We start from the raw sequence: 13,637 nt of genomic DNA on the forward strand, positions 1-13,637 counted from the left end.
GCCAGTGACACACTGATTCTGCTGCCAAATGTCTCAGCTACACTCACAACTGGAAGATGAAGTCAGAGGTTCCTTGTTTATTTTTTTCAGGGATGATTTTTGACTGGAATATACTTGACTTGTATGTCCACACATGAAACCAGTTTCAATCAATTGATTTATTTTTGTATACTTTATTACAAGTACAAATATCAGACAGTTTTGCCTTAATGTTTGTAAATAAATAGTCTTCTGAATTTGTCTGTGTGTTAACTCTACTATCTTTCTGGGATCTATTCAGTCTGTAAAGCTGCAGCGTTACAGATTCCATGATAGAATGTAAACGTGACGATGTAAAAGTAATTTCCGATTGAGCTGACATATGCAGTGTCCTCTAAAGCGGGAACATTGACTTTAAATTTGATTCACGCTGTAAACCTGAATTTACGCAATGCAGATTGAACAGAGCACTCTGTCCCTTGTATCTAATGTACACATCCACTACACTGGTACTGTGTTGTAGCTTTGAAAGAAAAGACCAAACATCAGTGGATTATCCTGAGGATTTAAGTTTAATTATGACACCACATCAAAATAAAAATTATTTCCAACAGTTCTGGAACTTTATTCCATCCATATACATGCATAGCAACAACGTTTTTTAAGAAACTTTTTTTCTCTCCCATAATTAGGACATTGGAATGATTATTTTACATCAGTATCCCCCGGCAACCAACCTCCCAACCCAGCTTGTCCATCATCAACAGCAATAAATGTAATTCTTGTACAATTTTTTTTTCAAATAATATAATGCCGTCCCCCTCTCATAATACTGCTTTCAGTAATGATCCCTCATTTACAAAGTATTGCATCGAGAGCAAATTTTAAAAAGGGAGACCAAAGTGTAGTTCAGCAAACAGAAATATGAGTACTATACAAGAATGTTGCCATCCTCCTGAAAACATCCACGTCTGAGTTGAAGAAAAGAGACAGGGACACAGCCACATACGTATGCTAAGCCAAGTGTATGCCAAAACAGAAGATACAGCTGGATTGTACCTGGCTATCCCACCAAAGGGTTAAGGCCAAGAATCAGAGTCATGAATAGTAAAGCTGCAAATGACAGTTAGGCATATACAAAAACTGTTACAGCAAATAAGAATAGACAAGTGCTTCAGTAGCTATTTTGTGTCTAAAATGCATCTCATTTGTATTCTATCGTTTCATTGAGCCTACATTACAGTGTAAACAATATGTGTGCTACACAAGAATGACTATACAATAACATTACAAACAACTCTGATATAAATTTCATTTGAATTTTAAATTAAGATCACTACTATTAATACTGATTGTAAAATAAATAAATGTGAAAGTGGCACCAATATTACTCTGGATTCATTTTTTCTTTTTTAACCAATGATTTGCAATGAAGTGTTAAAATGATGAAAGAAGAAGCTTCTCTTGATTGTCCACAAGCAGCGTTTAGAACTGCGTGAGTGATGCATTACTCCAGACACGACAGTGTACCCAAACAGAAAAAAGGGGAGTGGGAAGGGACAGGAAAACTAAACAGGAACTAGTTCATTTCACATGCTCCGCAGCATGTGACGAACAGTAAAACTTCTTATGGGTAATAAAGTTTGATAGGTTGTTGAATTGGATGTCACAGAGGCGGCAGTACTTCCCACTGCCCGGAGCCTGGGACGTCCCATTCACACCCTTTGTCACCGTGGGCACCGTCTCCTCGGTCGGAGACTTGGACGCGGGCGACACGTTCTCGTTGGAGTCGGACGGGTTCTCCGCGCCCCACGTGGGTGAGGGGTGGCCGTCTTGCTGCTGGGGATTGTGGGATTGGTTATCCTGGTTGGGTGGGACGGGCCCCGATCCCGAGCGCTCCTCTGGCTTGTGACCGCCGTTGACTATCACCATGCCCCTGTTTTTGGGCAGCAGGGGCAGTGGCTCTTTGCTGGGGAGTGGGCAGCCGTTGGCAGCAGGCTGCTCTCTCCCCATCTCTGGTCCCCCTCCATTAGTGTTCTGCTCCTGCTCACTGCTCACCTCTCTCTCTCCCTGCATGACCAGCCCGCCGGCCACGTAATCGGTCGGCTTTATCCCAAAGTAGGGCGATATTTGCTCGGCACCTTTCATCTTCTTTATTGCGCCGGGATAAAGGCAGTGGGGCAGAAACATGTTCTCGTCTTTAGTCGGGATGAGCTGAGCCTCGCTGAAGGGCTTGAGACCCGGCACTGGGCCCATGTGAGGAGGGAACATTCCACCCCCGTTCTGCACAATCATTTTATCGCTGCCGTTCTTCTCACATTTCCCTGGGCTCTTATCGTAGGCGTCATCAGGATTACTGCCTTCACTCTTCACCACGTCTGGGAACATGGTGTCACCACCGTGCTGCTGGGTGGCTGTGGCTGTTGTCACAGGGCAAAAGTTCTGTTTATGAGCTAGGTAGTTCTCCACTTTGTTAAAACTGATCTTGCACACTGTACATTCGTGATAGTCTAACAGTCTTTTGGGGGAGTTGGACGATGTCTTGTCATTGGGGATCGGCGAGCACTTTTTGCTGAGATCGATGGGTGCGTCCAGCTCCTGCTGGTCCATAGTGGTATTACTGTTGGGGGCCATGATAGACTTGGTGACGGTGAGGGAAGCCTCCAGGTGTTTGGGGACCATCCCTGGGAAGACGTCACAGCGAGGGTGAAAGCGGTCGGCCAGGCTCTCCACCGCCTCCTGGGACGTACAGGGGTTCGCCATAGGAGGGACCCCCAGGAACCCTGGCTGCCCAATGGAGGGTCCTCTCGGGTCCTGGTCTGGGAGACACATCTCGTACATCTTCCTGCGCTTGCGGGTCCTCATGGTCCTCTGCATGGAGGGAACCTTGTTGGCAGACATGCGTTTCATGGGGGGGTCGTGACGCGTAGCACAATAGTACTGCTTGTGGACCATGTAGGTCTCGTGGCGGCTAAAGGTGATATTGCAGGCCGCACAGGAAGTCTGGTTGGGGTCGTTGACGTCAGTCTCCACCAGAGGCGTGTTGGTGGGGCTCTTCCCCTCCACCGCCTGCTGCTTCCCGTTCAGCCTCTCCTCCATCCCAGTCGGGGTGGTGGAGACCTTCTTCACCTGCCCCGGGAGCTCCTTCTCTGGGCCAGGGCCTTTCACTGCCCCTCCTGCATTGATCATGTCCAGAACACTTTGAGAGTTGACTGACAAACAGGCCGACTGCATCAGGTGGCTGTCGGTGACCTCAGACGGGTGGCATCCGGTGAGCATACTGACTGAGCTGTGGCCGCTGTTGGGGCTCACGGCCTTGTCTGAGATGCTGGAGAAGTCAGGCGACTTGGTCATGTGCTGCCAACGACTGTTACAGTAGTGCTTTTTGTGGACCAGGTAGTTTTCCAGGTTGTTGAAGGTGATATTGCATTCGAAACACGTGGCCCCTTTGGGGATGAGGGGGCTGTAGATCACTGGAGGGTAGACCGTGTTCCCTCCGTGGCGTAGCCTCCGGTGCACCAGCTCTGACATTTTAGCCAGAATCTCAGAAGCCTGCGGGACAACAGAAATGTCCTGGGAGAAAGCGAACTGGGACAGGAAGGGCCCCATGGGGTAGGTGGGGCCCATGTTATGCTGAACGGGAGAGGAGGCCAAGCGGGGGCTGGAGGGCTCAGACTTGATCCGGGTGTAGGAGAAACTGGCCTTACTGCCCGGATGGCCACCATCCCCCTTCAACCCTGACAGCATGGGCTTTTTCTCAGTCTTCTCCAGCTCACTGTCGGTGGTGGCGTCCTTGCTGAGGGATCCTTTGGGACTCTGGAGGGCTTCCTTCCGGTTGGCCAGCTCGACGCGGGCCGCCGCCTGCTGCAGGGCTTCCTCCGCCCCCCTGGGGGAGTGCTCGCTGTCGCTCTCCCTGTGAAGTTTGCTGCCACCGCCGTGGCCATGGTGGCTGTGTAAGTCCTGATGCTGCAAGAGTTCCCTGTGGTTCTGAAAGCTGATATGGCAGTGATTGCATCTGAAGGCTGCCTGTGACAGGTGAGAGAGGATGTGATGTTGGAATGTAATAAGAGAATCCGCCGTGTAGTTACAGATTGTGCATTTCAAGCTGGTGCCAGGGGGGAGAGTCTCTTCCATTTTGACACCTGTTAGGGAGATAAAAGGACACTATTGAGATTCCTCACCTTCCCACTCTGCCTTAATGTTAACTACGGCTACGATCAAAACCTGATGCATTATGCCAAGCTTACTCCCAACCCTCCTGATTTTTGGGTGGGCTGAAAACTAAACTGTCAACTGCTTAAGCTGACAGGGGGATGTGTATATTTCTGGAGCTTAGAGTAGTAGTTCACGTTGCCAATTATTTTACCTGACTAATGTGAAACTGACATTGTCTTAATGTCAAGCAATACTTTTCATTACAAAACCGAATACTAAAATGACAGTTATACTGTTCTGTACTACTCAACGTAATTAAATAATACATAGGATTACATTTAATGATAAGCACATCTCATGTCAACATCACTCATACATACAACTAAATGAAAGCTAAAATAAATCTACATTTTGTCTACTTTACAGTACGTTACTAGTATTACTACAGTAGAAGCTCAACTGCTATACTAATAGTACTAGCAGTACATCACTACTCACCGCTGTGTGTGCTCAGGTGCATTTCCAGGGCCCTGGCGCTGGTAAAGCTCTTGTTGCACTGTGGGAAGGGGCAGATGCTGGGGGTCTGGTGGGGTCCGTTGTCGTTCTCCTCCCCTTGGCTCTCTGGCTCCCTCTGCCTGCCACTGCAGTAGTACATCAGGTGGGCCTGCAGGTTCCTCTCACTGCGGTACCAGATTCCACACGCCTTACATGGGAAGATGTCCTCTGGAGAGAGAGGGTAAAGCACAGTGCAGAACGTCAGGGTACAACGTCAGGGTACAATATCACAGTAGAACATCAGGGTAGAGCGTCAGGGTACAACGTCAGGGTACAATGTCACAGTAGAACGTCAGGGTACAACGTCAGGGTAGAATGTCACAGTAGAATGTCACAGTAGAGTGTCAGGGTACAATGTTAGGGTAGCATTTCACAGTAGAATGTCAGGGTACAATGTTAGGGTAGCATGTCACAGTAGAACGTCAGGGTACAATGTTAGGGTAGCATGTCACAGTAGAACGTCAGGGTACAACGTTAGGGTAGAATGTCACAGTAGAACGTCAGGGTACAATGTTAGGGTAGCATGTCACAGTAGAACGTCAGGGTACAACGTTAGGGTAGCATGTCACAGTAGAACGTCAGGGTACAACGTTAGGGTAGCATGTCACAGTAGAACGTCAGGGTAGAGAGTCAGGGTACCTTGTCAGGGTAGCATGTCACAGTAGAGCGTCAGGGTACAACGTTAGGGTAGAATGTCACAGTAGAACGTCAGGGTAGAATGTCACAGTAGAACGTCAGGGTACAATGTTAGGGTAGAATGTCACAGTAGAACGTCAGGGTAGAATGTCACAGTAGAACGTCAGGGTACAACGTTAGGGTAGAATGTCACAGTAGAGTGTCAGGGTACAATGTTAGGGTAGAATGTCACAGTAGAGTGTCAGGGTACAACGTTAGGGTAGAATGTCACAGTAGAACGTCAGGGTAGAATGTCACAGTAGAACGTCAGGGTACAACGTTAGGGTAGAATGTCACAGTAGAACGTCAGTGTACAACGTTAGGGTAGAATGTCACAGTAGAACGTCAGGGTGGAACGTCACAGTAGAACATCAGTGTCGAGTTCGTGCACACACAACACACACACACACACACACAACACACACACACACACACACACACACGTTTCTTTCTCTTTATAGCTCTGATTTGATACTCAAAGCCAGGAGAAACCCCTGTAATACCCAAGGCTGTGATAGGACTGTGTTGATACCACTAGGTTGGTGCCCTTTCTCAAGGGCAACTGAAACACTGGACCATCTGCCTGCAGCAGAGCAGCCTACCTGCCGAGCTGAACCCAGATAGCCCTTATTAAGTAAACAAATGCACTATTTGCATGAAGCTTGTATTTTGCAATTAACAGGTTAGTGGGAGGCTCGCCTGTGTTTATGTGAACCCAAACTGAAGGTCGACAGCTCTTATCTCAACCGCTCTTAACACAGACTCATCTGGGTTAATCTACAGCCCATAGACGGACATACAGACAGACATTTCTTGTTTATTAGGGCAATGTCCAAAACGGCACCCTATTCCCTATATAGTGCAATACCTTTGTCCGGTGTCTGCATCCTCTTTCCTATAGTGCACTACTTCAAGTTTTGGCCTAAAGTAGTGGACTTCATAGGGAATAGAGTCCATTTCAAACACAGCCCTAGGCGACACTACAGCACAGACTAGCCATGGAGTGTATTGTAACTCACTGTTGACGATGGCGGTGGGCAGAATGGAGGCCATGGCGGCCTGCTGAGGCAGCAGCTGGATGGTGTCCAGCAGTCTGGCCGGGTACATCCCCTCGCTCAGAGACATGTGGTTGATGGCCTGTAGGCGGGAGTCAAAGTCCACGGCGAACGCCACTAGTTCCTCGCCCCCCATGATGTTCTTAGTGGTGGTACACCACAGCTGGCCACCTGGAACAGACAGAAGGGGAACATGCTGAAAAAGATCGTTTTTATCCTGTGTGACTGTTGGTAGAGCATGGTAGTGTTAGCCTGTGTGACTGTTGGTAGACCATGGTAGTGTTAGCCTGTGTGACTGTTGGTAGAGCATGGTAGTGTTAGCCTGTGTGACTCTGTTGGTAGAGCATGGTAGTGTTAGCCTGTGTGACTCTGTTGGTAGAGCATGGTAGTGTTAGCCTGTGTGACTCTGTTGGTAGACCATGGTAGTGTTAGCCTGTGTGACTCTGTTGGTAGACCATGGTAGTGTTAGCCTGTGTGACTCTGTTGGTAGAGCATGGTAGTGTTAGCCTGTGTGACTCTGTTGGTAGAGCATGGTAGTGTTAGCCTGTGTGACTATGTTGGTAGAGCATGGTAGTGTTAGCCTGTGTGACTCTGTTGGTAGAGCATGGTAGTGTTAGCCTGTGTGACTCTGTTGGTAGAGCATGGTAGTGTTAGCCTGTGTGACTCTGTTGCTAGAGCATGGTAGTGTTAGCCTGTGTGACTCTGTTGCTAGAGCATGGTAGTGTTAGCCTGTGTGACTCTGTTGGTAGAGCATGGTAGTGTTAGCCTGTGTGACTCTGTTGGTAGAGCATGGTAGTGTTAGCCTGTGTGACTCTGTTGGTAGAGCATGGTAGTGTTAGCCTGTGTGACTCTGTTGGTAGAGCATGGTAGTGTTAGCCTGTGTGACTGTTGGTAGAGCATGGTAGTGTTAGCCTGTGTGACTCTGTTGGTAGAGCATGGTAGTGTTAGCCTGTGTGACTCTGTTGGTAAAGCATGGTAGTGTTAGCCTGTGTGACTCTGTTGGTAGAGCATGGTAGTGTTAGCCTGTGTGACTCTGTTGGAAGAGCATGGTAGTGTTAGCCTGTGTGACTCTGTTGGTAGACCATGGTAGTGTTAGCCTGTGTGACTGTTGGTAGAGCATGGTAGTGTTAGCCTGTGTGACTCTGTTGGTAGAGCATGGTAGTGTTAGCCTGTGTGACTCTGTTGGTAGAGCATGGTAGTGTTAGCCTGTGTGACTCTGTTGGTAGAGCATGGTAGTGTTAGCCTGTGTGACTCTGTTGGTAGAGCATGGTAGTGTTAGCCTGTGTGACTCTGTTGGTAGAGCATGGTAGTGTTAGCCTGTGTGACTATGTTGGTAGAGCATGGTAGTGTTAGCCTGTGTGACCCTGTTGGTAGAGCATGGTAGTGTTAGCCTGTGTGACTCTGTTGGTAGAGCATGGTAGTGTTAGCCTGTGTGACTCTGTTGGTAGAGCATGGTAGTGTTAGCCTGTGTGACTCTGTTGGTAGAGCATGGTAGTGTTAGCCTGTGTGACTCTGTTGGTAGAGCATGGTAGTGTTAGCCTGTGTGACTGTTGGTAGAGCATGGTAGTGTTAGCCTGTGTGACTCTGTTGGTAGACCATGGTAGCGTTAGCCTGTGTGACCTGTTGGTAGAGCATGGTAGTGTTAGCCTGTGTGACTGTTGGTAGAGCATGGTAGTGTTAGCCTGTGTGACTCTGTTGGTAGAGCATGGTAGTGTTAGCCTGTGTGACTGTTGGTAGACCATGGTAGTGTTAGCCTGTGTGGCTTAGTTGATTGGTTTGATTCCCACTGGGGACAGTATTATATCATATTTTTATTAATGTTTCACCCTGAGTGGTTTGGTTATAGGTGACTCCAAACTGGAGTCCAGAGGGTATGGAATTCCATCCAGAGGGAAATGTTATAAGGACTTAATAATAATGACTATTTAATGACTAAAGTGTAAAATCACAATGTCATACTTTGGTTAAAGTATCAGTAAGAAATGTCATACTCAGTGGGGTAATTTCTCGTAGGTCTATGCATTGGAGCTATACTGTACACTTCAGTAATATAGTAGAACCTGAAACAGGTCCTCTACACACGATTAGATTTTTGTGTTTAGGGATTAAACATTCCAGTGAAATCTTCTGAACATATTCATTAAGTTAGGATGGGAGAGAGGAAGGGGAGGAAGGGGTAGAGGAAGGTTTTTAGCTTAGATAATATTTATCTCCTGCACATGACAGGCTTTTCAGCTGCACTTCATTTTCCCTTGAAGAGATTAAAGTTTTTAATATGACTATTTACAAAAATCTGGCTGGGGCGATAACAACAAATGATGATACGCTCACGCTAAATAGCAGAATTAGGACATTGTTTCAGAGAAAAGCTGGACAATTAATTAGGGCACTCTGTTAGCTTTCAAAGATGTGCAAACACTCCGACGGAGTGTCAGGATGAGAGAGGACCTGTAATTTGAGTCCAGCTGTTGTGGAAATAAGGGCGTTGCAGAAGAGAGGGGAGAGGTATGAAGGGTAGAACAGAAGACTAACTGCACCCCACTCATAGATCCATCCTCCACACTTTAGAGAGACACTGATTACAAATGTTTACACAAAATGTATAAATCACTCGTTTTAAAGGTCAGTGTAGACAGGGTTAAGGTTTTCAAGTGAGGCTCTCCCAACCCAGGGAGGAAAACTGAAGAATAACTGCTGTAGTTACTATGAAATGACATGATGGAAAGGTTGTTATGAAGCCTAACTTCCACACCAATCTGAGGATATATCACTCCTCTCTGGTACACCTTCCACGGCATTCCACCTCCCACCGGTCATAACCTCGCTACTCCCATTAACACATTTCCCAACCTTTTCATTACATTTATGTCAAACAGCACTGGAAATGAAACACTATTACAAATGTGTCATAGGAGTGAAGCAAGCTGTAGTAAAATATGCCATCTTTTAAAGTCCCATTTCTGTGTGCAAGGAAAGCTGTGTGTGTGTGTGTGCATCCGTGTGTGTGAGTGGCAGGCAGCAGGCAGCACTAGCTCCTTTAAAGAACAGTGCCTATCTGCTGGCCAATCTCCCGTGATGAGAGACACACTTCAGGTCTCTCCACCTGAGAGCTGGTTTTGATTCTCTCTCACCACACACAGCCTGGAGAGGCCCTTTGAATTTTTATCTCCTAATTAAAGTAACAAACTCCTCTGCCGTCAGACAGAGTTACCATCAAGGTAGCTACTAACTGCCAGCGAGCAGCCACCATGGAGGGGGAGGTGGGGGACAGATCGTCACTACTCGCCACCAAAAGTTTCAATTGGTAGAGATTCCACTTCACAGGTTCTCGGTTAACAAAGAGAATGGAGAAAAATACCCTGATACTGAACTCACGACTGACTTGTCTACATTTTCACTGTCTTTGAATACAATTTCAGTCAAAGATGCCCTGAATTACTGCAAGCCTTCTACTGCTAATTGCTAATGACTGTTAGTACTCATAACCTACATGAAATATGCACAGCGATGTGACTCCTTCAGCCAGCCACACTACAGACACCCATCTGTCGTCTGTGAGAATGCTGGGGTGGTGTTCTAAAACACAGAATACTGACTCAGACAGAAGCATTCCTGCCTCAGAGGAGACCTCAACCACCAACCTCAGGTGGAGACTTAGTCCCAAATGACACCCTATTCCCAATATAGCGCGCTATTTTGACCAGAGCTATGGTCCATGGTCACAAGTAGTGCACTAAATGGGGAATAGGGTGGCATTTGGGACATATACATAGATGGAAGCTCAGGAGATCCACTGAGATCCACTGAGATGTTGCTCTCAGGGCATCACTGTACACCACAGTTTTTGCTTCCCAAGCTTGGTCTTGATGGAGAACCAAAGGATTTGTTATAGGGCAGCACTGACACACACAAATGTGCACCCCTTTGGGTTCCTAGGACAAGGGAAACACCTCTTACTGTACAGAGAGAGGGGCAGCAAAGGCAAATCATTTTTTTTGAATAGTTCATGAAAGGTTATCTGCATCATACTGGCCACTTTTTGCCGTTTTTGAAAGTGCACAGCCCACAAGTAAAACTGTGGAAAAGGCTAAAAAGTAGCAGCTTGTGTGATTTGCACTGTTTTGCCTGTTAGCGAGCTAGCTCTCTGCAATGAGCTGCCTGCCTGGCTTTGTGCAGCGGCCAATGCAGTTGGGATGAACGCTATTGTGCTGAATCCTCCTGCAGAGCACCTGATAAAAGAATAAAGAACTATAACATATTCTAAAAACAATAGAGGAATTAAGGAGAGACAATAGGCCAGCTGCTTCATTAAAACAATCAAAAAACCGCATCCTGTACCTAGTCCAGATAATTAAAAACACTGCTTTTCTTTCTACATCCCCCTCCCTCCCTCTCTCGCTTTCTTTCTCTCTCTCTCTCTCTCTCCCTCTCGCCCCCCCCCTCTCTCCCCCCCTCTTTCTCTATCACTCCCCCTCTCTCTCTTTCTCTCTCTCCCCTCTCTTTCTCTCTCTCTCTCCCTCCCTCCCTCTTTCTCTATCACCCCCCTCTCTCTCTCTCCCTCTCGTCCCCCTCTCTCTCCCCCCCTCTCTTTCTCTATCACTCCCCCTCTCTCTCTCTCTCCCCCTCTCACCCCCCCTCTCTCCCTCTCCCCCTCTCTCTCCCTCTCAATGTAATAATCACCAGCTCTACATTGGGCCGGAGACTGAGGCTCGGCTGGCTAAATGCCCATTCCTTCTCTTCTCCTTTGATGAATGCCGTATTTGAACATGTAGTTGAAGATGAACATATGACGGAATTCAAGAAACAAAATGATGTGAGCGAGGGGGGGGCTTCGTATATGTAAGTACTTTCACTAATCAAACATGAAAGAATGAATCGTATGTGGAAATAAGGCACATGTACTGTACTGTACGTCCCTCCTCCCCAACTACAAACCCCAGAGATTTCAAAGTCAGACTTCAGAGGCCATTTTACATTTCTTCAGCTTTAAATGACTTTAAATGACAATGGATGTACAGTAAAGTAGCCTATACAGCAGGGGTATTCAATTCTTACCCACGGGGACCGGAGCCTGCTGGTTTTTTGTTCTACCTGATAATTGGACCCACCTGATATCCCAGGTTTAAATCAGTCCTTGATTAGAGGGGAACAATGGAAAAACACAATGGAACTGAGGGCTATACATTTACATTTTAGTCATCTAGTAGACACTCTTATCCAGAGCAATTTACAGGAGCAAATAGGATTAAGTGCCTTGCTCAAGGGCACATCAACAGATCTTTCACCTAGTTGGCTTGGGGATTCAAACCAGCAACCTTTCGGTTACTAGCCTAACGCGCTTAACCACTGCCTCCCTAGTGTAAATGTGAACATGGGCCACCGTGGTGGAGAAGAACAGACAGTATAAGATACTCGAGGTTATGAGGAATGGAATACATTTGCTCCCGCCTGCGCCACACCACTGTCCGTATCTTAATGAAAACACAAACAAATCTCTCCAGCCTTGTTGCAGTGAGAGAGAGCTGGGAGGAGACGACAAAGCAACACAAATAACAGAAGGGTTTGCATAATTAAACTGGCCTGCAGACAGGTATTCAAATGTTTGTGTGTAAACAGCACGACTCTTTAATAGTTTGCTGTAAAATGCATAGTTACGTACATCAGCTCTCCCATCTGTCTACAACACAGGCCAGGCCCACTGCAGCACAACTACACATTATGGGGCTGAGGGTGGCTTTCAGCAAACATACAGTAACCTTCTGGCAGTAACCACATTGTGTTCTATGGATTTGCAGCACACTTTTGAGACAGCACACTGTAACCATGTGGTCTCTCTCCTTGAGGAGCTGTTGCCAGGGGCTTGATGGTGATTTGCAAATGGCCTGATTATTTCAACCCCTTATACTCTCTCTCTCTCTCTCTCTCTCTCTCTCTCTCTCTCTCTCTCTCTCTCTCTCTCTCTCTCTCTCTCTCTCTCTCTCTCTCTCTCTCTCTCTCTCTCTCTCTCTCTCTCTCTCTCTCAGCTAACTGTTGCTCCGTCTTAATTGTGAAGTGATGGTTGTAGAGCCAGAGGGCTCAGTGCTTTTTGTAATTAAACACCTCTAGTCTTGTCTCCAAATCAGCCAAGACTCTCCTTGTTGGATGGACGGCTAACCAGGGAAAGCCTCCTGGCACCTACGAATATCAAGTAGCTGCCTGCCTGCCATGTTTGTTAACTTGTTTGGGGTTTAAATGTTCTCTTAACCTAGACTGTGTTAGCCCGCTGAGCTAAAGCCTAGAAATTATCTCAGGAAGCTAACGTAATTCTTCAGGTTTCCGCCAAGGCTACTAATCACACAAGTATGGTTCACTAAACTATAAACATAAATCATATTCAGTGCAACGTCTACATTATTAATATATGTAACTAACAAGACAATTCTTATACTAACAACAGCCTATAGGTACAGAAAAACTAAACAAACTCCTCTCCTCATGAATAACAGCAAATATTGAGAGTGTTTCTGAACAGACAGGATGGTGATATGGCAGCAGGCTGTCAAACCATCAGGTTAAGACAACAGCCAGACAGCAGCACAGACAGGCCGAGAGAAAGCTGAGTGAGACTTCCCATGGCAGAGTGAATATGAAAAGTCACTAATCGGTCAAACAATCCTATTGTTACAGGGTGTGGTGTGGAATAAACTGCAGTTAGAGGACTATAACATTATAACATTTGAATCCTCTTATTCCCCGCTCTCTTACCTCCGCCTTCCATTCTGATGATAGTATTCTGGCCACCACTAGAAGGCGCTCTTCTCATGCTAAAACGCAACTCCGCACCCAGAGGAAGTTTGCTACAGTGCGTATGATATGTGTTGATGCATAGACACCCTAAACGCGGCAGCATGTCAGACTGACAGACCCCGTCCATGCGTTCAAGAAGGTATAGAATGTGAAGCACTCTTATGGCCTTCATTTACTCTGTTTCTACAGTGAAAACAAGTTGTTCTGAGGCAATGTATATGATGAGGATATTCATCCTATCTAAGGTATTATGACGCTTATCCATCTGTTGTACCTGTCATCACGTTTGTGAAAATACTAATAGCCTAGGAGTCCATTTTGTGCAGCAAATACACATTGTTTGAGGCATAAAATTATGTATTCTATTGACAAGACCACTCGTTTAAAAAAGCATTGTTGAATAAATGTGTTTATCCTGCCTCGTTTGTCTGA

The 13,637-nt window shown here is 46.5% G+C and overlaps 1 protein-coding gene across 3 annotated transcripts in view; it reads right to left on the reverse strand.

The window, feature by feature from the left end:
* Positions 1–532: 532 nt before the first annotated feature.
* The window catches only part of LOC115177556 (zinc finger protein ZFPM2), a 222,001-nt gene continuing 208,896 nt past the window's right edge, over positions 533–13,637 (reverse strand). For all 3 annotated transcript variants that reach the window (XM_029738452.1, XM_029738451.1, XM_029738450.1), the window contains 3 exons: positions 6,384–6,590; positions 4,633–4,857; positions 533–4,121 (listed from right to left, as the gene is read on the reverse strand). In XM_029738452.1, coding sequence (XP_029594312.1) covers positions 1,564–4,121; positions 4,633–4,857; positions 6,384–6,590 — 2,990 coding nt within the window. In that variant the 3' untranslated portion in view covers positions 533–1,563. The remainder of the gene's footprint in view (positions 4,122–4,632; positions 4,858–6,383; positions 6,591–13,637) is intronic.

The sequence above is a fragment of the Salmo trutta genome, chromosome 37 (assembly GCF_901001165.1).
Source record: "Salmo trutta chromosome 37, fSalTru1.1, whole genome shotgun sequence".
NCBI lineage: Eukaryota > Metazoa > Chordata > Actinopteri > Salmoniformes > Salmonidae > Salmo > Salmo trutta.